The sequence below is a fragment of the Podarcis muralis genome, chromosome 3 (assembly GCF_964188315.1).
Source record: "Podarcis muralis chromosome 3, rPodMur119.hap1.1, whole genome shotgun sequence".
Taxonomy (NCBI): Eukaryota; Metazoa; Chordata; class Lepidosauria; order Squamata; family Lacertidae; genus Podarcis; species Podarcis muralis.
Window position 1 is genome coordinate 121,482,839 of NC_135657.1, and position 24,114 is coordinate 121,506,952.

General features: G+C 43.7%; 1 protein-coding gene across 1 annotated transcript in view; it reads right to left on the minus strand.

The window, feature by feature from the left end:
- FAM228B (family with sequence similarity 228 member B) overlaps positions 1–23,561 on the minus strand; it is a 42,528-nt gene extending 18,967 nt beyond the window's left edge. The window contains 7 exon segments of the mRNA XM_077926631.1: positions 2,639–2,836; positions 6,142–6,216; positions 7,348–7,464; positions 13,911–14,015; positions 17,010–17,093; positions 19,733–19,843; positions 23,265–23,561. Coding sequence (XP_077782757.1) covers positions 2,639–2,836; positions 6,142–6,216; positions 7,348–7,464; positions 13,911–14,015; positions 17,010–17,093; positions 19,733–19,843; positions 23,265–23,363 — 789 coding nt within the window. The 5' untranslated portion in view covers positions 23,364–23,561.
- Between the last annotated feature and the right edge of the window lie 553 nt (positions 23,562–24,114).

The following is a 24,114-nucleotide window of genomic DNA, read 5'->3' on the forward strand; positions in this document are numbered from 1 at the left end:
GACATCAGCTTTGATTACCATACACATGAGGTGTAGACAGTTTTGTCTACCTGGGATCCACCATAACCAGCAACCTTTCCACTGATGCTGAGCTGGACAAGCATATTGGCAAAGTAGCTATGGCAATGGCTTGCCTCTCCAAAAGGATTTAGGACCATGTGATGTTAACTTCCAATACCAAGATGGAGGTCTACCGGACTTGTGTGTTCAGCTTGCTGCTTATGAAGTGAATAATGGGCACCTTACACCAGCCAGGAGGGATGTCTCAATGCCTTCCACATCGGCTGTGTCAGGAAGATTATGGACATCAGATGGCAGGGCAGAGTCTCAAACAAAAATGTTCTCTCCCGAGCCCACATTCCCAGCATGTTCACACTTCTATCTCCACCATGTCTATGCTGGCTTGGTCATGTACGCAGAATAGAAGATGGCAGGATCTCCAAGGACGTGCTCTATGGAGAGCTGGCTTCAGGCACCAGGCCCATTGTCAGACCCTCTCTGTGTTACAAAGATGTCTGCAAATGTGACATGAAGGCTGGCAACATGAACTCTGCCGTGAGGGAATCCCTTGCAGACGAATGCAGTGCCAAGAGGCAGACAGGTTGTGTATCCACAGCAGTGACCAGAGAAGGATTGACTGCTGGGAGGAGCACAGAGAAGAAATGCCACGCTGTACCTGTAGCAGCAAAACCAGACTCCTTCATCTGCCCCACCTGCAATAAAACATGTCTCTCCTGTATCAGTCTCTATAGCCACAGCAGGTGCTGTAACTCTCCAACAGTTTGACTTACAGTGGTGCCTCGCAAGACGAAATTAATCCGTTCCGCGAGTCTCTTCGTCTAGCGGTTTTTTCGTCTTGCGAAGCAACCCTATTAGCGGCTTAGCGGATTAGCGCTATTAGCGGTTTAGCGGCTATTAAAGGCTTAGTGGCTTAGCGGCTAAAAGGCTATTAGCGGCTTAGAAAAGGGGGGGGGAGCGAAAAAAATTTGCAAGACTCGCAAGACGTTTTCGTCTTGCGAAGCAAGCCCATAGGGAAATTTGTCTTGCGAAGCAACTCAAAAACGGAAAACCCTTTCGTCTAGCGGGTTTTCCGTCTTGCGAGGCATTCGTCTTGCGGGGCACCACTGTATCTCCCAATGGTTCACTCTTCCACTGTCTCCCAAGACAGATGGGTGACAACAACAATTCTATACCTGCCTATATAGCACTTTTCCACCCTCACAACAACCTGTGAGATAGGTTACTATTATTCCCATTTTACAAATGGGGAGTGAGGATGGAGAATAGCAATGCTCAAAGCTATGCAATGAGTCCATAATATCAACCTGAACCTGATCTATGTTTCAAATCCAAATATTTATCTGACCATGGCTCCATGGCTAGGCTTTTTGTTTCATCCTTTAAGGTATACTTGTCCAGTTCCATCTACTTCATTGAGTTTGCAAACTGGAATTTTCAGTCCAATTCCCTTTGCTCTGCATTAATGTTCCCACACTATTTCCCTCAAAAATATGGGCTTGTCTTCCCTCCAGTTATTTTTTACAGTTTGCTGCCTTTGTCGTGCAACTATATTTCCATAGTTCTGTATACAAAGTCCTTTGTGAAGAAGTCATTTAATTATTTGAAGAAACAAAATTTATCCAGTTTGATGAACCAACAATACACTTGGCAATTCTATTAGCAAATGATGAAATATATACAACTAGCAAAGAACATGCCACACATCCACCTCCATGGGAACCTCTCTGCTAGTCACACACATCTATCTACTGAAAGGAAAACCACAGTATGCGGGTCCCACTCATTCTGGAATGTGGCAAGGGGAAAGCAAACACTGAGAGCCACTAAGGAGCCTGACTGCCATACTCTGTACTGTTATGCTCCTGCACCCATAACTTGCGCTTTCCTATATGACCAAATCTCCCCCAGGGTGAAAGGCTGGGATGAAAAAGGAGGAATCCCAGGGAAGAGCTGGGGGGGGGGTGAGAATTGCCTGTAGGAGAGGACTCCATATGCTACTTGTTCTGTTTTTTGTTTTTGGAGCTGTTATTTTAGTGTGTTGTGAAAATCTTTAATAAAATTATTGATTTACAAAATAAAACCAAATCAGTCTTCAGTGCAGAAGGAAAGGTGTCTATATTTGTTAAACAAATTGAAATAAGAGTCCTAAATTTGTCTGTTCAAACCCAGATAATGCTGAAGTACTTTGTTTAAAAGATGGCACCACAGTTCAGATTTATGTTTCAGATAAACACTGTATCCTCCCATGCTCGTAAGCTGTTCTGAATAAAAAGTACACAATCTAAGTCTACTGAGCCATTCAATTGTCTAGACTACATGAAAACATTCTGAGGGTTACATTAACCACTGGGGTTGCTCATTAGAGCACCTGAAATTTTGATTCTTTTTACTCTTAATTGGTACAACAAACAATATATTTTCCTCACACAAATACACTTCTCTACAATGAACTTGTAAGAGCTCAAGGCATGTTCTGTGAGCCTTTGCTATTAAAATAACTATTCATTCTATGCAGACAATTTTGATCCCAACCTTAGTCAAAGGAAACAAACTTTACAATTTTGCTAACATCCCTCCAAATGCCTTTCAGTAACAAAACATTTTTCTTTATCAATACCTTCTTATTACAGTAGTTTAGATAAAGGGAGAGCTGCTTTCGCTTCCTTTCCTCTATTTCTTCACTTGACTGGTTGTCAACTTTGTCCTGAATTTTCTGTAGTAGCGGGCTTGAAACATTCTCAAACCACTTCTTGTACAGCATTTCCCTCCTCCTTAGAGCTAAGAAATCATTGTGCTTCAAATACCTGTCTACTTCCTAATTGACAGAGAAACTATTGTTAACAAAGCTGGGTCTCTTATGAACCAGTAAAACAAATTACTTTAAACCAGACACTATTCAAAGAGACAAGTCATTAATCAACTGAAACCCAAGGGGTGCTTGACACACTGAAATATCTGTACACAAAAGACATGCATTTTAATCAAATGTGTAGCCCACTTGTATACCATTACACTGAAAATTGCATACTTTGTTTTTTTGCTGTACCAATATCTGCTTTGAAACCATAGCCAATCATATGACAACTGAATGTGAAGATTACTACTGTGTATGGTTTGCTACATAGAAACAGCTTATCTGTAGGACTTTTGTAACATGTACTACATGTACTACAACACAATGTTCTTAACTAGAAAAAGTGCATATTCAGAAAAGGTTGCTTTGCAGATAGGAATAAACTAATTAACAGCAAGGCTATAATTTCATAGTTGAGAGATGCAAAATATACAGACCACATGTCACAATTCTGTTTGGCCTTAAGGACTCCTGAATACTTTTTGAGAATCTCGTTGATTTTTGAAAATTTTTATTTCTTGCTATTATAGTTTTGAAGAAAATCTTGACGGCATGGCTTTCACAGGTGGGCTGACCAGAATGAGGGTGGGTTTAGGAGCTAACCCAGCCTCTCTCAACCTTGAATCCCCAGATGTTGTTGAACTACAACTCTCGTCATCCCGGACCATTGGTCCTGATATCTAGGGATGGTGGGAGTTGTAGTCCAACAACATCTGGGGACTCAAGGATGAGAGAGGCTGGGCTAGAGTATGCCTGAAATTCTGGAATGGAGCGGATTGTCACACTAACTGGCTGGAACTCCACAGGTGCCAAGGACCTGAATAAGAAGCCAGACCAGCTAAAGATATGATGACACTATGATATCCTGATGTGCTCTCTGGCCAAGAACCTCCTTAAAGAACAAGGTGAGGCATGTTTGATGGGCAAATACATCACACATACTGGCTTTTTCCAAAAGTAGCATACAAGACTATAAAGGCTTCCATAAAGACTATAGAATCATACAATTGTAGTTGGAAGGGACCATAGGGTCATCTAGTCCAACCCCCTGTAATGCAGGAACGTGCAACTGTCCCATACGGGGATCAAACCTGCAACCTTGGCATTATCAGCAGCATCTCTTACCAACTGAGCTAAACAACTCCATTATTCTTATGTGAGTAGTGGAGCCAAGTCAAGGCAAATCCACACCAAGGTACACATGGTGCAAGAAGACGTACACAGCCCAGCAGCTGATGCATTTGCAACAGCTCACTTCTAGGAGCAGGAAACCTACAATACCCCATTCTTCACCTAACTGAACTATGACCAACAACACCTGGTGCAGAGTGGCCAAGACACAGGCATCAGACACAGTCCCAGGGCCCAAGTAAGTAACACAGAGTGGCGGTAGCACAGCAGAGTTTGTAAAAGGAGCTTAAGGTGATGAAATTGTAGAATGGTACAGAAGAAGAATAAAAGAGCAGGGAAGGAAATACATGGGATAGATATATCCAAGGGTAAAGGTAAAAGTAAAGGTAAAGGGACCCCTGACCGTTAGGTCCAGTCATGGACGACTCTGGGGTTGCAGCGCTCATCTTGCTTTATTGGCCGAGGAAGCCGGCGTACAGCTTCTGGGTCATGTGGCCAGCATGACTAAACCGCTTCTGGCGAACCAGAGCAGCGCACAGAAACACCGTTTACCTTCCCGCTGGAGCAGTACCTATTTATCTACCAGCACTTTGACGTGCTTTGGAACTGCTAGGTGGGCAGGAGAAGGGGCCGAGCAACGGGAGCTCACCCCATCATGGGGATTCGAACCGCCGACCTTCCGATTGGCAAGCCCTACACTCTGTGGTTTAGACCAAAGCACCACCCGCGTCCCTTTATCCAAGGGTAAGTTAACACAAATAGAATAAGGAACTTCCAATTCTTTCTAGCTAGTGGAAGGAGAGATTGCATGCATGATATTGCATGAGATCGTCATGTTCAAACTAATGAAAACTGATGTTTAAAGTTTTTAAAAACTTTAAATCTTTTTTAAAACCCACATAATTTGGGTCTTAAAAAAGCAAATTATTTGTAAACTCCATTTCTTACAGGAGAAAAGACACATGGGATTTCTATAACCAACACATTTAACATTCCTAATTTTGTTCTTTAAATAGCATGCATGAGAGAGGCAATCATGGCACGTGGGGAGGGAGCCTTTATCTCTTTTCCCCACACCATGTGGTCCTGATGAAAACTACCCTCCTTAGCCCCAAGACAGTTTTCTCCACTCATGGCTGCTGCTTATGGAACAAAATGCAGGCATGCTAACCATTACATACATTTAACATCATGGCTAGTTTGTCCCACAGTAGTTTCCATATACCACATCTATAATGCCACTACATTTCAAGACCCAAGTCAAAAATGTGAAAGGTATCAGATTCAAAAGATATTTCAGCAACCATTGTTGTAGGAGAAGGCATGAGGGCTGGGCGATACTCCAATTTACTGTCTGAAACCAGTATGGCGTTCACTCACCAGCCACCACGATGTATCGGCAGTTCAAATTGCCTTTGCCCAAGCAGGCAGGCTGCATCTTTCCTCTTGGGTCAGTTGGTCGCTCCAGGAGGAAAGACGCAGTCCACACACTCGGGGGAAGGCAGACACTTGACTGCAGCCTGCCTGCCTTTGCCTGGGAGGGCAGGCTGCATCTTTCCTCCCAGAGCAACCAACCGCCCCAGGAGGAAAAACAAAGCCCGCCCACTTGGGCAAAGTCAGGTAAGCGCCTTTGAGGGAGCTCCAATGCCCTTCCAGCTTGCGCATGAGCCGGAGCGGAATCAGAGCCACCCTCAAACTGCTCAGCTGGGCAGGGGGAAGCCTCAACCCCCCCCCCCAGCTGAGCAAGCGCTGACACCTTTCCGGCTCGTGACAGAGCTTCCTTGAACCGCTCAGCTGGGAGGGAAGCATAGATGCTCGCTCAGCTGTGGGGCAGAAGGCTCTCCCCTCAGCTGAGCGGTTCAAGGAAACTGGAGATGCTTTGGGGCTCACTCACCATGTAGGGCTGGGCAATGTATCTCAGCTGCTTCTTCCATCCCTAAGATGGGGAGGAAGAAACAGGCTAGACACATTCAGGACATCATGATATATCAGCATATCGCAGTATTTAGCTGCTGATATATCACAATGTGGAGAGCAAGGTATTGCCCAGCCCTACTAGGCTTCTTCATATCTGTAGGTCTTCCTCAAACGTTAGAAAGACATATTGCAAACCGACACTGTCTTTTGTTTCTTACCCTCACAAAGCAGTTCTCTCTTTCCAGCAGGGCCTGGGCGGAACCAACAACATCCTGTCTTTCATTAACTACAGCCTAATAAAATACCAGCAAAATCTGTGAAGTAAAACTGCTGAATGAAAAGCAGTAATTAAGAATTAATTCTATGAGCAGGACAGCACTGTAGGATAAGTAGATCCATGATTAAAAAAGACACAGGAAATAAAGCTACAGAAACATCTTTTTAAAATGAATGGGATTTGGGTAAGTGCAACTTTGAGGCTATATTGAATTAGAGATAATCTTGGAGTAGAATAAAAAGTGCAAAGAGAAACAAAAAGTGATAAAAGAAGTTGCCATTATTACTTCTTGTACAGATCAGAAGGTTAGAAGAAAAGCAGACTTTTCTGGCTGGAGCTATTAATCCAACATGCTTTAAGACATTTTAAATTAATTTAGAATATAAAGAATACATATTTAGAATATTTAATACTATTAGTATTTACATTAAGAATACATCCTAAAATTGTATAATAAACATATCAATAAAACATTAATATTTTGAGTTTTAGCACAAGTAAAAAAACATTCCCCAGAGTGTACAATACGTAGTGTGCTCCACTTCAATCCTATTTCAGCTGTAACTAGATAGCTACTGAAACAAAAGGTCAATAATTTAGTGATAAGCATCTATTCTTAATCAAATTCAGGGGCAAACTTACAATCTTTCTTTTGCTAAGCAGACCCAAAATAATTCTAGTCATTAAATCGTCCTGTGGGAAGAATCCTGGTGTCTTTTTATTTTTTTGTTGCTGTTTTAAAATGTGTTTTAAAGCTTCTTGTAAACCATATTGGAAATATTGCAGAACATGAACAACTGTAATAAATGAATAAATAACTTGCAGTCCTACATACATATATTCTTTACCCAAACAGATGTCACATTTAAAAAGTTGTTTCATTTAAAAAATAATAAAAATCCCCATGCAGAGCAGACAGGAACTGAGCTTCATCTGAACCCCAAACTATATGGAACTCAAAGTACAGATGACTTTACAACAACAAAGTGGCTGTCAGGCCTTGTGTACCTTGTAGTAATATTTTGTCAGCCTCATTCTCTAAGAAACCTGTTAACAAGAGTTTCCACCTTCTCTCCAAAGCTGAGGAAGCATAATTAGAGTAGTGCCAGTACTGATTTCTTACTACTGCCGCCAAACTCAGGTGTACCTGCGCAATGGAAAAATGTTTCAGCCAGTTTTCAGAATCTTTGGTCCCTCCAGGTTGAATACTTCTGCCAGCCTTGCTGGGTGATCTACTCAAGGGTGTAGAGACTGCTGGAAGAGACTTACAAGAAAGCAGAGTGGAGTGAGGAATCACAGTGAATATACCATATTCTATCAACCCCAAATTCAAAGTTGCCTACACAAAGGATACAGTATTATCCTCAGCATTCATCCAAAAGAAAGCTGAGCAGGATGGAAAACTACATCCTGAAATCTTTTGCTTTCAGCTCGGTGCAGACAGTACTTAAATGAAATGTAATTCCTTTCCCAGGTCTCTAGAAAACAGAGTGCCCCTCTCCAAATGGAAACAGGGCCATATGTGGGCCACCATAGTCTTCTTGCTCACACCAGAATATGGCCACCATTTCAGGGCTATAATGGTCTGGCATCCACATTCTGCAACCACTGACTCACCTGCACTTAATCAACTGACCGACTTGATTTTTCTTAAAGCTAATCTTAAGACTACTGTCTTAAGATCCCCTTCATGGATCAATTGCTGTGGCGAAGGGGCTTGAATAACTCAGAGAAGCTATGAACTATGCCGAGCAGGGCACCCAAGATGGACAGGTCATAGTGGAGTTTTGACCAAACGTGATACACCTGGAGCAGGAACCGGCAAGCCACTCCAGTATCCCTGCCAAGAAAACTCCATGGACAAAGACAACAGGCATATAAAAGTTGTGATGCTGGAAGATGAGCCCCTCAGGTCGGAAGGCGTCCAACATGCTACTGGGGAAGAGCAGAGGACAAGTACAAGTAGATTCAGAGCTGATGAAGCAGATGGGCCAAAGCCGAAAGGTCGCTCAGTTGCGGATATGCCTGGAAGCGGAAGGAAAATCCAATGCTGTACAGAAAAATATTGCATAGGAACCTGGAATGTAAGAACCATGAACCTGGGTAAGTTGGATGTGGTCAAAAATGAGATGGCAAGAATAAATATTGACATCCTGGGCATCAGTGAACTAAAATGGATGGGAATGGGCAAATTCAGTTCGGATGACCATCATATCTACTACTGTGGGCAAGAATCCCATAAAAGAAATGGAGTGACCCTCATAGTCAACAAAAGAGTGGCGAAAGCTGTACTGGGATGCAATCTCAAAAATGATAGAATGATCTCAATACGAATCCAAGGCATCACAGTAATCCAAGTTTATGCACCAACCATTGGTGCTGAAGGAACTGAAATTGACCACTTCTATGAAGACTTACAACACCTTATAGAAATGACACCAGAGAAGGATGTTCTTCTCATTATAGGGGATTGGAATGCTAAAGTAGGGAGTCAAAAGATAAAAGGAACAACTGGCAAGTTTGGCCTTGGAGTTCAAAACGAAGCAGGGCAAAGGCTAATAGAGTTCTGCCAAGAGAACAAGCTGGTCATCACAAACACTCTTTTCCAACAACACAAGAGACGACTCTACACATGGACATCACCAGATGGGCAGCATCGAAATCAAATTGATTATATTCTCTGCAGCCAAAGATGGAGAAGCTCTATACAGTCAGCAAAAACAAGACCTGGAGCTGACTGTGGCTCAGATCATCAGCTTCTTATAGCAAAATTCAATCTTAAACTGAAGAAAGTAGGAAAAACCACTGGGCCGGTAAGATACAATCGAAATCAAATCCCTTATGAATACACAGTGGAAGTGAGGAACAGGTTTAAGGATTTAGATTTGGTGGACAGTGCCTGAAGAACTATGGATGGAGGCTCGTAACATTATACAGGAGGCAGCAACTAAAACCATCCCAATGAAAAGGATATGCAAGAAAGCAAAATGGCTGTCCAACGAGGCCTTACAAATAGCGGGGGAGAGAAGGCAAGCAAAATGTGAGGGAGATAGTGTATCTTTATACAGGAAATTGAATGCAGATTTCCAAAAAATAGCAAGGAGAGACAAGGAGGCCTTCTTGAAGGAGTAATGCAAAGAAATAGAGGAAAACAACAGAATGGGAAGAACCAGAGATCTGTTCAGGAAAATCGGAGAAATGAAAGGAACATTTTGTACAAAGATTACCATAATAAAGGATAAAAGTGGTAAGGACCTAACAGAAGCAGAAGACATCAAGAAGAGGTGGCAAGAATACACATAGGAATTATACCAGAAAGATATGGATGGCTCGTACACCCCAGGTAGTGTGGTTGCTGACCTTGAGCCAGACATCCTGGAGCGTGAAGTCAAATGGGCCTTAGAAAGCACTGCTAATAACAAGTGATGGTATTCCAGCTGAACTGTTTAAAATTTTAAAAGATGATGCTGTTAAGGTGCTACACTCAATATGCCCGCAAATTTGGAAAACTCAGCAGTGGCCAGAGGATTAGAGAAGATCAGTCTACATCCCGATCCCAAAGAAGGGCAGTGCCAAAGAATGTTCCAACTACTGCACAATTGCACTCATTTCACACACAAGCAAGGTAATGCTTAAAATTCTACAAGGAAGGCTCAAGCAGTATGTGGACAGAGAACTCCCAGAAGTGCAAGGTGGATTTCGAAGGGGCAGAGGAACCAGAGACCAAATTGCAAACATGCGCTGGATTATGGAGAAAGCTAGAGAATTCCAGAAAGACATCTACTTCTGCTTCATTGACTACGCAAAAGCATTTGACTGTGTCGACCACAGCAAACTATGGCAAGTTCTCAAAGAAATGGGAGTGCCTGATCACCTCATCTGTCTCCTGAGAAATCTCTATGTGGGACAAGAAGCTACAGTTAGAACTGTATATGGAACAACCGATTGGTTCAAAATTGTCTCCCTGCTTATTTAACTTATATGCAGAATTCATCATGTGAAAGGTTGGGCTAGATGAATCCCAAGCCAGAATTAAGATTACCGGAAGAAATATCAACAACCTCAGATGTGCAGATGACACAACCTTGATGGCAGAAAGTGAGGAGGAATTAAAGAACCTTTTATTGAGGGTGAAAGAGGAGTGCGCAAAATATGGTCTGAAGCTCAATATCAAAAAAATGAAGATCATGGCCACTGGGCCCATCACCTCCTGGCAAACAGAAGGGGAAGAAATGGAGGCAGTGAGAGATTTTACTTTCTTGGGTTCCATGATCACTGTAGATGGTGACAGCAGCCACGAAAGACACCTGCTTCTTGGGAGAAAAGCAATGACAAACCTAGACAGCATCTTAAAAAGCACAGACATCACCTTGCCAACAAAGGTCCATATAGTTAAAGCTATGGTTTTCCCAGTAGTGATGTGTGGAAGTGAGAGCTGGACCATAAAGAAGGCTGATCGCCGAAGAATTGACGCTTTTGAATTCTGGTGCTGGAGGAGACTCTTGAGAGTCCCATGGACTGCAAGAAGATCAAACCTCTCCATTCTGAAGGAAATCAGCCCTGAGTGCTCACTGGAAGGACAGATCCTGAAGCTGAAGCTCCAATACTTTGGCCATACTCTCCACCTTAGAGCAGATTTATGCCACAAGGTGCCATAGGAAGGCACTGGACATAGTAAAAGATCCATCGCATCCTGGTCACTGTCTCTTCGAGCTCCTGCCGTCGGGACGGAGATACAGGACGATGAAGACAAGAACCGTCTTAAGAACAGCTTCTTCTCCAGAGCGATCTCGGCCCTGAATGGGAAGCCTGGACTTTGAAAGTCATCTAATCTTCCTTGCTGTATTATACTGTATTGTTTTAATATTTTGATAATATTAAAAATATCAAAATATTAACAGATGCGAAAGAAAGAGGGGGCTTTGCCCTGCCAGACTTAAAGTTGTACTATGAAGCTGCAGCTTTCTGCTGGTTGAAAGATTGGTTACTTCTCGAAGATACGGATGTATTGGATTTGGAAGGTTTTAATAATGCATTTGGATGGCATGCATATTTATGGTATGATAAGGTTAAGATTAACAAGGCTTTCAAGAACCATATTGTCAGAAAATCAGTTTTTAATGTCTGGACAAAATATAAAGACTTATTGGAGAATAAAACTCCGAGGTGGTTGTCACCCCTAGAGGCTAAGGCCCGAAAAAGAGCCAATATGGAGGCCAACTGGCCAAAATATTGGGAGATATTAGAAAGAGATGGTGACAATTGGAAACTGCAGAGTTTAGAGAAAATGAGAGATAAAGTGCGAGATTGGTTACACTATGCTCAGATTAAAGAAGTGTTTAAAAATGACAAAAAGGTAGGATTCCAGGTGGAGAAGTCAAAGTTGGAAACTGAACTGTTAGAACCTAAGACTAAAGTACTCTCAAAGATGTATAATTTGCTGCTGAAATGGAACACACAAGACGAAATGGTTAAATCGGCAATGATAAAATGGGCTCAGGACATTGGGCATATCATGTTTGAAGATTGGGAAAGGTTGTGGACCTCTGGGCTGAACTTCACTGCATGTAATGCTTTGAAGGAAAATGTAATGAAAATGATGTACAGATGGTACATGACCCCAGTCAAATTGGCTAAAATATACCATTCGTTGGATAATAAATGTTGGAAATGTAAGGAAAATGAAGGAACATTTTTTCACCTCTGGTGGTCGTGTCCTAGAGTGAAGGCCTTCTGGGAGATGATATACAATGAGTTAAAAAAGGTGTTTAAGTACACCTTTACTAAGCAACCAGAGGCCTTCCTCTTGGGCATTGTCGGCCAGAGTGTGCAAAAAAAAGACAGAACATTTTTTATGTATGCAACAGCGGCAGCAAGGATATTGATCGCTAAGAATTGGAAGACTCAAAATCTACCCACTCTGGAAGAATGGCAGATGCAGCTGATGGACTATATGCAACTTGCTGAGATGACCGGCAGAATTCGAGACCTGGGAGAAGAAAGGATGGAAGAAGACTGGAAGAAATTTAAGACCTATTTACAAAAGTATTGTAATTTGACTGAATGCTGACCAGGATGTCAGAATAGAAACAATTGCCTACCACTAAATTAGATTTAAGATTAATCATATGTCAATGAACAAAATTAAGATTATGGACAAAATGATAATTTGCTTGGAAACAATTATATAATGATGTAAGTGTCTGCGGGAGGTGTGGGGGAGTCCAAAGTAATAATGGAAAGATGTTAAACAACTAATGCTGTTTTTATAATATGTTTTTGTATTGAAAAACCTTAATAAATATATATTTAAAAAATATATATATATACTGTATTGTTTTAATTAGTGTTTTTATAGTTGTTTTGATTTTGTGTGGAGTGCCCTACCTGGGTGGATGGAGCAGCCAAGTAATTTCGTTGTCCCCGAGAGGGGGCAATGACAATAAAGATATTATTATTATTATTATTATTATTATTATTATTATTATTATTATTATTATTATTATCTCATGAGAAGAGAAGACTCCCTGGAAAAGACCCTGATGTTGGGAAAGATTGAGGGCACAAGGAGAAGGGGACGACAGAAGACGAGATGCTTGGACAGTGTTCTCGAAGCTACGAACATGAGTTTGACCAAACTGTGGGAGGAAGTGGAAGACAGGAGTGCCTGGCATGCTCTGGTCCATGGGGTCACGAAGAGTCGGACCCAACTAAATGACTAAACAACAAAAACAACAAGAAGACTACTGTATGACCTCCAAAGCAACCACATAAACATTGTGAATAAATAAAATATTGTGCATTGCTCTGCTACTACAAACATTTGGAAACTAAACAGAACTCTTTTTCGACATGATGAGTAATTATATAAATTGCCTTCAATATATAACTGCCTTAGCTTAGCCACCGATGGAGCTGACAGTCCATTAACAGGAAAAGCATGCACCTCAATAACAATGCTCAGCATTTGTACAGTACTTTGAATATGTTATAATTTCTTGCAATCACTGTTGTCCCCCTGTGGCCGATGGGGGTCTGAGGCTGAGAGAGAAAAGCTTGTCCAAGGCCATGTAATACAGTCATGGGAAAGGTAACATTCAAAGCCAGGACACAAGTGCTTAGCTCAGTACATTATTTTTCTTATTTATTTCAAGTACTTATATACAACTTTTCATCTGAAAATTTCCCAAAGAAGTTCATTAGCCATTGTGTTATGCCTGCTTGTAAATATGAAGATCACCCTTCTGAGCAGGATAAGGAAAATTTCCCCAGATTATTTATATCCTATCTTTTCTCAAAGGACCTCAAAGTGGTGCGCACACTTTCCCCTCCCCTCTCCATTTTATCCTCACAGTGACCCTGTGAGGTAGGCTAGACTGAAAGACTGTGAGTGGCCACGGTCACCCAGTGATCTTTGGGGCGGAGTGGGGATTCAAATCCTGCGTTCCCTGGTCCTAGTCCATCACTCTAGCCCCCATTGGCACTTTTGAAATGTAAAGAATCAAGGTCTAGCTAAGGAATTTGGCTACTTATGTTTATATCAGTTGACCTCACAATGGGAGTTTTAGATTTATCGTTTTTTTAAGAAACTTAATTAAATCAAAATGAAATGCTGCTTTAACTGTTCTGCACTGCTAGCACTGCATATTTTGTGATAGTACACTGCCAAAGGAGTGGATATAGTCCCACGTTAAGCACCTAGTCACTCACTTGCTTTCGCTCCGCCCTCATCTGCTCCATTTGGGCCCTTGGACAGCGAAGTCTTATGAGCCACTCCAAGTCTGTACTTTCCTGCCTTGGCACTCCAGGATAGACCTAGTATGAGATTGTTGAATTAGCAAAAAAAAAAAAAAAAGGGGGGGGGAAGAGCCCACTAGTCTTAACAAACAAAAATATTCAGAGGCCTTTAAAGAATATACTGGCTCCTCTCAACAGCTCCAGATCACAGCTTGTCAAGCCAGACGTAAACTTTCTACTAACTCACTCTAAAAGTATATGTATCTTATAGGCTACTGAGTGGAATGGGGAACCAGTACTTAGTACAACAGAACTTCTCTACAATAGACAATAAGTGTTCCAAAGTTAGGTCATAGGACTGTGACATCAGTCCTCAATTCCAACTTATTCAATTCTTTGAGATGTTTTTCTTTATTCCCTAGAAGTTCTTTCTACCTGAAAGAACATGGCATAACAGCAATGGATATGCAGAAATTAGATAAGGTGACTAAGCAGAATGTACTTGGCATAGTGTTATGGAAATATTAAGTGCTGTATCTTAGAAGTACAATGCACACATACAGTGCTTCCCAAAATTCTCGTCTTCTGCTATAGTTCTGAGAAACTATGAAACAGGCCAATTACAGCACAAACATGCAATACATCTTTAATGATACATAAGAAACTAGTTTAACAGTGTTTCTATGTAGCTATCACACTAAGATTTAAATAGCTGTACAGTGGTACCTCAGGTTACGAACAGTCCTGCTTACGAACGCTTCGGGTTACAAATTACACAAACCCGGAAGTAGATGTCCCAGGTTGTGAACTTTGCCCCAGGATACAAATGCAATCTGCTTCTGGGGCTGCGGGAGGCCTACATATGTAGGGAATGCGTGCCTCAGGTTAAGAATGCTTCGGGTTAAGAACGGACTTCCAGAACAAATTAAGTTCGTAACCCAAGATACCACTGTAAATGATTGCATTAGGTAAAGGTACCCCTGCCCGTACGGGCCAGTCGTGTCCGACTCTAGGGTTGTGCGCCCATCTCACTCAAGAGGCCAGGGGCCAGCGCTGTCCGGAGACACTTCCGGGTCACGTGGCCAGCGTGACAAGCTGCATCTGGCGAGCCAGCGCAGCACACGGAAACGCCGTTTACCTTCTCGCTGGTAAGCGGTCCCTATTTATCTACTTGCACCCGGGGGTGCTTTCGAACTGCTAGGTTGGCAGGCGCTGGGAGCGAGCAACGGGAGCGCACCCCGCCGCGGGGATTCGAACTGCCGACCTCAGTCCTAGGCACTGAGGCTTTTACCCACAGCGCCACCCGCGTTACCACATCTCAATTTTTGCATTACCACATCTCAATTTTTTTGCATTACCACATCTCAATTTTTTTGCATTACCACATCTCAATTTTTATGCTTTTTTTTTTTTTAGATTCTCTGGGAGCTACAACCAAAGAATGGCTAATACAATGCTACCTCGGGTTAAGAACTGAATTCGTTCTGGAGGTCTGTTCTTAACCTGAAACTGTTCTTAACCTGAAGCACCACTTTAGCTAATGGGGCCTCCCGCTGCCGCCGCACAATTTTTGTTCTCATCCTGAAGCAAAGTTCTTAACCCGAGGTACTATTTCTGGGTTAATGGAGTCTGTAACCTGAAGCGTCTGTAACCCGAGGTACCACTGTATATGTTTTAAACATATAAATAAATAGTCCTTAAGGGAGCTGAAAGTGGGTGGAAAGAATTACAGCTTCCCATGTTTAATTTGCCTCACTTATAACACTTTCATACAGATGTTCCAAGTTTTGTAATCAACACAAAACCTGTAAAACCTATTTGTTGAGTTGAAAGTTAAATGTATAAACAACCAACAAACCATAATTCATTTCCAAATCACCAACTCTAAAAACACTAGCATCCATCTGTCACCAGCCTTAGCCACAACAGATTTCTGAAAATTCATTTGTTTAACTTGTATCTGTTTCCCTTCACACAACAGGAGATAAAGAATATTTAACGAATTAGTAGATAGATTATTTTTTAACAGTATCCAGCTCCTTCTTGTCATCTATCTTCAATTGCCAGTTTAGTTTACAGTGGTACCTCTGGCTACGTACTTAATTTGTTCAGGAGGTCCATTCTTAACATGAAACTGTTCTTAACCTGAGTTACCACTTTAGCTAATGACACCTGCCGCTGCTGCTGCACTACTGCCGTGCAATTTCTGTTCTCATCATGAAGCAAAGTTCTTAACCCAAGGTACTATTTCTGGGTTAGCGGAGTCTGTAACCTCAAGCATCTGTAACCTGAAGTGTATGTAACCCAAGGTACCACTGTACTTATACAGTCATACCTCGGGTTGAAGTAGCTTTGGAATAAGTATTTACGGGTTGCGCGCTGCGGCGACCCAAAAGTAACGGAGCGTGTTACTTCCAGGTTCTGCTGCTTGCGCATGCGCAGACGGTCAAAATGATGTCACGCGCATGTACGGAAGCGGCGAATCGCGACCTGCGGGTTGCGTTCGCTTCTGGATGCGAACCGGGCTCCGGAACGGATCCCATTCGCATCCCGAAGTACCACTGTAAAATGTGTTGGCTGATTTTCCACCCAAAGGTGCACAAAGACAATACATATCCATATGCTATCTCCTGAGCAGATGAAGTTTTGTGGCACATCCTGTTCTACATTCTGTCTCTTTAATGTTATTGTTGTTTATTAAATTTGTATACCTCCCATCATCCATAGATCTCAGGGCGGTACACAACATAAAACAAGATACAGAGGATTGCTTCATGGGATCAGTAGGAAACTAAGTAACAGTGCTCTCTGAAATCCCCCTCCCAAGTCAGACACAGCTTGTCTTTAAGAAGGGATAGCATTTTTGAAAATTTTAGAAGGATTGTGGTGACATATATAACACAAATCTTAAATACTGTGAAAGAAAGGAAAAGCAAACAGAAGAAGGCTCTTATGAATTGATGCACGGTTACCTCCATCATATCCATCAAAAATTAAGAATCAGTTGTGTCTGGAATTCAGAATGCATCAGCTTTATTGCATTTCTTCAAGAAAACATTTGACCTTCTGTACCTGGTAAGGTGTAATAGGCATCCATTCTGTAAGCGCTATAAAATCCTCTTCTTTATCCAAATGCGAGAATCCAGTCTTTGTAGGCTGTAATGATATTTGCTGGATAAATTTGAAGTAAAAAAAACATCTAAGGCAATGCTTACTTGAGAGTATGTCTCATTGTCACGTCCTTCTGACTTAAGAGTGAGCAGGAAAGGTCTCACAGCGATAGGCTGATGAGCTTTAAGTTCCAAGGGATTTCCCAGTTTCCTCAAAACAAGTGTGTTTCTTTAAAAAGGGTGAGAGCCAATGGAATGCAAGTGTCTGCTCACACAAGGGGGTTTCTCTTTCCTCTCATCCCTCCTGAACCTTCCCAACCCCCTCAAACGTTCCTCTAGCATGCAAGGGGGCTAGATGCAGAAGAGAAACTGAAAATCAAGTTGCACAAGCCGATTTCCATTGAACAAATGGACATACTGTATATCACCGCATGTTGCCCCAAGAGTATAAACTGAGTTTCAGTCATTAAAAAGATGATTTAATTGGCTTGGAAAAAATGCCAATATTTTTCACCTTCACAGGACAACCAAGCACTGAGGAAAATAAAGTGAGGGTTGGGAGTAGGAATTTTTAAAAAATCAGACTAGAAAAATTGTCTTTCCACTAGGGAGGGAAATGTCGGCGCGCCATTCCTTGGTGTGTGGAGTGCCGCAGGGCGCAATTCTCTCCCTGGTGCTTTTTAACATCTTTATGCGCCCCCTTGCCCAGATTATCTGGAGCTTTGGGCTGGGCTGTCACCAATATGCTGATGACACTCAGCTCTATCTGCTGATGGATGGCCACACCGACTCAGCCCCGAACACACTGACCAGATGCTTGGAAGCTGTGGCTGGATGGTTTCGTGGGAGCCGATTGAAACTAAATCCTTCAAAGACAGAGGTCCTATGGCTGGGTCGGGATGGCATGGGGATGAGGGACCAACTCCCTTCTCTTGCGGGGGCCCAATTAGTGCCATTGCCTTCCGTTAAGAGTTTGGGTGTAATCCTTGACGCCTCCCTTTCCATGGAGGCGCAAGTTACAGCAACAGCCAAGGCGACATTTTTCCACCTTTGCCGCATCAAGCAGTTGGTCCCTTACCTTTCCCGCCCCGACCTGGCCACAGTGATCCATGCGACGGTCATCTCCAGGCTTGACTACTGCAATTCGCTCTACGCGGGGCTGCCCTTGAAGCTGACCCAGAAACTCCAGAGGGTGCAGAATGCTGCAGCGAGGCTCCTCATGGGGTCTCTGCCATGGGAGCATATTCACCCAGTGCTTTTCAAACTGCACTGGCTCCCGGTAGAGTTCAGGGTCAGATTTAAGGTGCTGCTTTTGACCTTTAAAGCCCTTCACGGCCTAGGACCCTCAGGACCGCCTCTCCCGGTATGCCCCACGGAGAGCCTCAAGGTCCATAAATAACAACACCCTAGTGGTCCCGGGCCCTAAGGAAGTTAGATTGGCTTCAACCAGAGCCAGGGCCTTTTCAACTCTGGCTCCAGCCTGATGGAATGCTCTGCTTCATGAGACCAGGGCCCTGCAGGATCTGATTTCTTTCCGCAGGGCCTGTAAGACAGAGTTGTTCCGCCTGGCCTTTGGCTTGGAGCCAATTTGATTCCATCCCTCTCTTTCTTTTTTCCTTTCCTTCTCCTCCTGTGATGAGGCTACATTTTAATATTTTAATGTTTCAATATTTTAATGTTGTATTTTAATTTTGTTTTTTAATTTTTAATTTGTTTTTGTTTTTTGTTTTTGTTTAATTTTAATTTTGTTGTAATGTAATCATTCAACTTGTTTTTATTATTGCTTGTAAGCCACTCTGAGCCCGGCCTTGGCTGGGGAGGGCAGGGTATAAATAAAAAATTATTATTATTATTATTAAATCAGATGCTTAAAAAAAATCAGACTATCTGTTTTTTAAAAATCATACTATATGCTTGGAGATATTGTGTGTGTGCATCTCACGTGGCACAGCCCTTACTACTTTGTGCTCACAAGATACAGAAAGCCCCAGTTGACACAGGGTAAGTAGAGCCCCTTAAGTTAATAAGTTTATTAAAATAAACAGTGAGACAGCTCAGAATAGTAAGGGCGCAGTAAGGGCATTGTGTGCTAAGACCCAAATCTAGAAAAAACTTTTAACTCAGGAGCTAAATTCTACAAGTAGAAAGTCTTTAGAAAAGCTCTCAGGAGAGGGAAGTGCTCACATGCCCATGTGCTGCTTGCAGGTTTCCCACAGACATCTGACTGGCCAGATCCAGCAATCTTATGTTCGTATGACATGGGAATTTCATGGTGTCTCCTACATTTTCATGTATCACATTAAATTTATTTTGAAATATTCAGTGTTGTTGTTTGAAAGTACTTAAGATGCTATACTTTGAACTGCATATGCATAAGCACTACTACTTGTTATGTCCAAGTTGCACAGGTCAACTGGATCGAGGAGGAGTTTAGAGCAAGAGGGGAATGAGTTTATCCCCACTGCATGTTGAGTATATGTGACACATGAATTTGGCTAATTTTTAAAAGCAAAATCTAAATATAGAGGCAGAATTCGAGCAATTATGTAGTTCTTTACTAAATCAACCCAATACCCAATTATCCAGGTTGCACACTGAGAACTGTTGTGTCACAAAGGTTCGTACACATTGCTGTCCTCTTCTCAAGTCTTAGATACATTAAAGTCAGGTTACTAAAATATCGACCTTTTTTGCTTGGGCGTATCTACGATATCGATGCCGGGCTTTTGGACAGCAAACTTTTATAAGCCAGTCTTCTCCTGAGCTGTCACTATCTAAAGATGTTGCTGAATCAGTCTAGAAAAAACAAGAAGCAAACACATTAAAGTAAGCATAAACAATGAAAACTTTCTGCATAGATGGCTTTCCCCACCCTACCGCAACCAACCAACTAGAACTGCCATTTGTAGAAATGCCAGTGTGTTTAGAAGCCTATAAAGAATGTTCTTTATAAAGTTCAGGTTCTTCTCAGATGTCAACTGCTAAAAGTAATGGGGGAATCCTCATAACTAAATAATCAGGTGTGATCCCTACCTCTTCCTGAACTGCCCATTCTAGAACAGGGATGGGGAACCTGTGGCCCTCCAAAGAGTTGCTGGGACTACATGTCTCACCACTGGCTATGCTGATGAGGCCTGCTGGGAACTGAAGGCCATGAAGATCTGGAGGGCCAAAGGTTCTCCATCCATGTTTAGAACAGTATCATTTATAGAGGGAAATGAAGGTTGGAGTTGGATTGGGAACAGACGACTACCTCAGTGCTTAAGGTGGCCCAAACATACCTAACATACTTAAGCTGCAGGATACATGCACCACTTGGAGAAAATCTGCTGTCTACTTCATGGGGGGGGGGGGACTCTTTGCATATTCATGTTATCACTAACAGGGTATTTATAACAAGAATTATGATTTTGCAGCTTCTGATGTTTTATTGTTTATTATTACATTACATTTTTGTGCTTGTAATTATGTGTTTTTTCATATGGTTTTAACTACTGAAAGGCGGCTAAGGAATAAAACGATGAATGGATGGGTGTAAATGCAGACAGTTTAGATTATCTGTGCAATTATGAGATCCCCCCCCCCCCAGGTTTAAGATTGAAGCTCGTTGTTTGCCCTCTGTGGTTTTAAGCACACATGTAAATATTTTGCCCAAGCTATGTAGTTTTATGGTTCTGGGACTCTTAGCCCCGAGTTTAAACTTTTATGGCAGTGGTTTCCTCAACCTGCCTTGCCTTGTAGAGACAAAGGAAGGTCTTATCCCAAAGATGCTTCATGTGGTTAAAATCTGCAAGAGACAGAAGGTGAGTACACCCCCCCCCCCATGAAACATCAGGTGATGCTGTACCTTTTATGAACTTCAGATACTTGCTTAGACATGCTTTTAGTAGCAATGTTTACTCGTTTTTGGAAGCCAGCAAGTTGCCCAGGAAGCCAACTACACAACTTCAGATGAAATGTGCAATGTGTAGTGCCTTATATATTGCCATTTATTTTAAATCAGGATTGGTTTAAACCTAAATGGGGCTTATGTTATCTTGCCAGTGGTGTTTTAAGTATTACACATGGATTTTATTATAGATTTTGTGTGGAAGCATAACTGTAATTCTGCTTCCAGCTGGTTATGGATGAGCAATGCCTCAGCAGTGCTAAAGAATCCTAGTGCTCAAATGACCTACGGCAAATCTAGTTTGCATTTTGAAAACTGAAGGGATGGTTCTGGCTGTGGCTGCAGCTGCTGTGTGTGACAGACAGCAGAGCCAGGCTCAGAAAGTCCAAGAGAGGGCTGAAGCCTCTCTCTGATTGGCTACCCAGCCAGCCAGCCAGAAGGGGTGGAGCCAGCCCTTTTGGAGGGAAAATAAACAGGGCTGCTTCTGGGGGAGCGTTAGGGTTGGCTTTGAGGGGTCAGGCAAGGTTCAGGCTGAGAAATAGGGCTTGGTTGGGATGAGGAGAGGATTTACTGAGGGAGAACTGGCTCTGATCCAAGTGGCACATCCGCTCGCTGGGAGGAGACTCTCTCTAGCCAGAGGAAGGAGCCTCGCAGCTTGGCTAGGAAGAGCGGGTGGAGGGTCTGGGGAAAGTCTTCTGACAGGAACTAACTGGGTTAGGGCTGAGTCTGAGCCAGGAGAGGGAGAAGAAGATGGGGGAAGACAGAGGAAAGCGGAGTCTCCTTCCAGGCGGGAGGGGAGAGATCTACTAGGCCAGAGCTTTCCAGACTTTTCATCTTGATGACCCACTTGTCAGAGAGGGCTCGTTTTGGGACACACTACTTCCGATTTACTAGCAAACGGGAAGCTAAGCAAAGCCCTTTCTAGCCCCGGAAGGAGCGCAGGGAGCATTGCTCTCTTCTTGGCAAAGAAGACCCCTAAGCCAGGAACAAGGGGGAGGGGACCCCCTGGGTCTGTTGTACTACTTGAAAATACCTCAGTCGTGGGATTGCTAAGAGAGGGGAACTGAGGGAAAGCGCCCCTCACTTATGAACCAGGGTATTCAATTGGGAAACACTGGCCAGTGAGCACTCCAGTTGGAGAACAGCCTTGACCAAAGGTGTCATAGACTTTGAAGACACTCGAACTCAGGACGCAAGGGAGAAACGTGCTAAGAGGAAGGCACGCTTGGCAAATCCTCACCGTGACCAACTCCCGTCCGGAAACCAATGTCCCCACTGTGGAAGGACATGTGGATCCAGAATTGGCCTCCACAGTCACTTACGGACTCACTGTTAAAACTGTGTTCATGGAAGACAATCTTACTCGGCTAAAGAAGATTGCCAAAGAAGCAGCGGCAGCGGCAGCTGTGTCAAAAGTATTTAACTGTAATACCTATAACAGCTAAGTAAAGAAACGAGAGGGAAGTAGCAGAAACTGAGTTAAGCATTTTACCACCTATTCAAGAACCTTGAACATCTACCTGAAGTGTAACAACTGATTTTTAGCATCCGAAGTTTAAGAAAAACTGTGTGTTGAAGCCTGCAATATCCTTATATTTAGTTTAAGTGATGTTGACTTCTACCTGAAAGAACACATCTCACGACCCAACTTTGTTTCACAAACTACTTCTTTTTGTAACTAAAACTTTTATTGCTTGATCAACTCCTACCTAAGACTCTAAATCACACAAGACTTGTGGTAAATTGTAGACTTTCATTTAATTGGCATACTGTGAGGTGCATCCACTATATTTAATTGGGGGCAGTAAAAGGAGTAAATCTACATATTAATTGGGAAATATAAAAAAAAAAAATGTCCAGTAGCACTTGAGAGACTAAGTTTGTTCTTGGAATAAGCTTTCGTGTGCATGCACACTTCTTCAGATATTAATTGGGAGTTAACGGTGAGATCTGCTACATGTAAGCCAGAAAGTCAGCCGGCAGCTTTTTTGCTCCGTTTGACATCTTTATCTGCTGCCGCCCAGAAGAGCCTTCAAAGAATTGGACCCGTTACCAGGCGGCAGAAGCCCAGGCGCGCTTGGACTCCAGCGCCCATCACGCTCAGCTGCTTAGAGCGCCGGTGCTGCTAAGGCCAAGGCTGCCGGTTGGATCCCCGTGCGGGACAGCCGCCTCTTGCTGCCTTGCAGGGGATCGGCCCAGATGCCTCCCAGGGTCCCTTTCCAACTCCACCGTTCTAAGGCCCTGCGCCCTCTGGGGAACCGCTTCCCGAGGCGGAGAAGGGCTGGTCCGCAGGGGGGGGGGGGGGTCCCTCTGGCTGCCGCCACTCACTCGGTCGGGGAGGCCCGGAGGAGGATGGTGCTCTTTGGGCGTGGATGTCATTGGCCCCCGCTGCCCTCCGGCGGCCTCGCTGCCCTCCGGGGCCTCCATGCCCGCCGGGGTCGGGCGCGGCCTCGCCCAGCGCAGCCCGCCGGGGTCGGAAGCGTCCTCGCCGCTGGCCGGCGGAGGGGCGAGGAGGGACGCAGCGCGCCGGCCTGGGGGCGTCCCTCCGCCGGGGGAAAAGAGTCCCTCGGCTTCTCCTTCCCGGAGCTCCCTACGGAGTTCCGCTGCTCCCGAGGAGTGGTTGCCTCTTACCGGGCTGGGAACGGGGCTTCGGCTGGAAACACACGCGAGTCCCACCAGCCCCAAGAAGAAAACGGCACGTCGCCTTGCTGTATTCATCCGCGGAAGGCGGCAAAGGTGCCCGAAGCCCCGCTCGTAGCCATGGCGATTCGGGGCGAGAAAGGAGCTCCAATCAAAAGGGAGCGCGCTGCCCGAGGAGCCAATCGCTGGCCTCCGCCATTCATCCGCTGAAGAGGCTCGTGGTTGCAACGATTGGCTTCGGGGAGACGACGGGGCGGGCTGGTCTCAGCCGGGGATGGTGCGCCTGAGCATGTGCAGAGAGCCAGCCCCTCCCCAAGCGCCTCCCTGGCAGCAAGGATGTGGGGACGAGCCACTTGATAACTAGTTATAAATTATCTGGGGAACCCAGAATTTCCATAACAGTGGAGACGCCCAGAGGACATGTGCGGTCTAGCTGCACACAATCCATGCTATAACCAATTCACCTGAGACAGCGAGAGCGCAGATAAAGTGACCTAGGGGGGGCATTTGCTGATGTGTGGCACTTTATCCAGCTTAA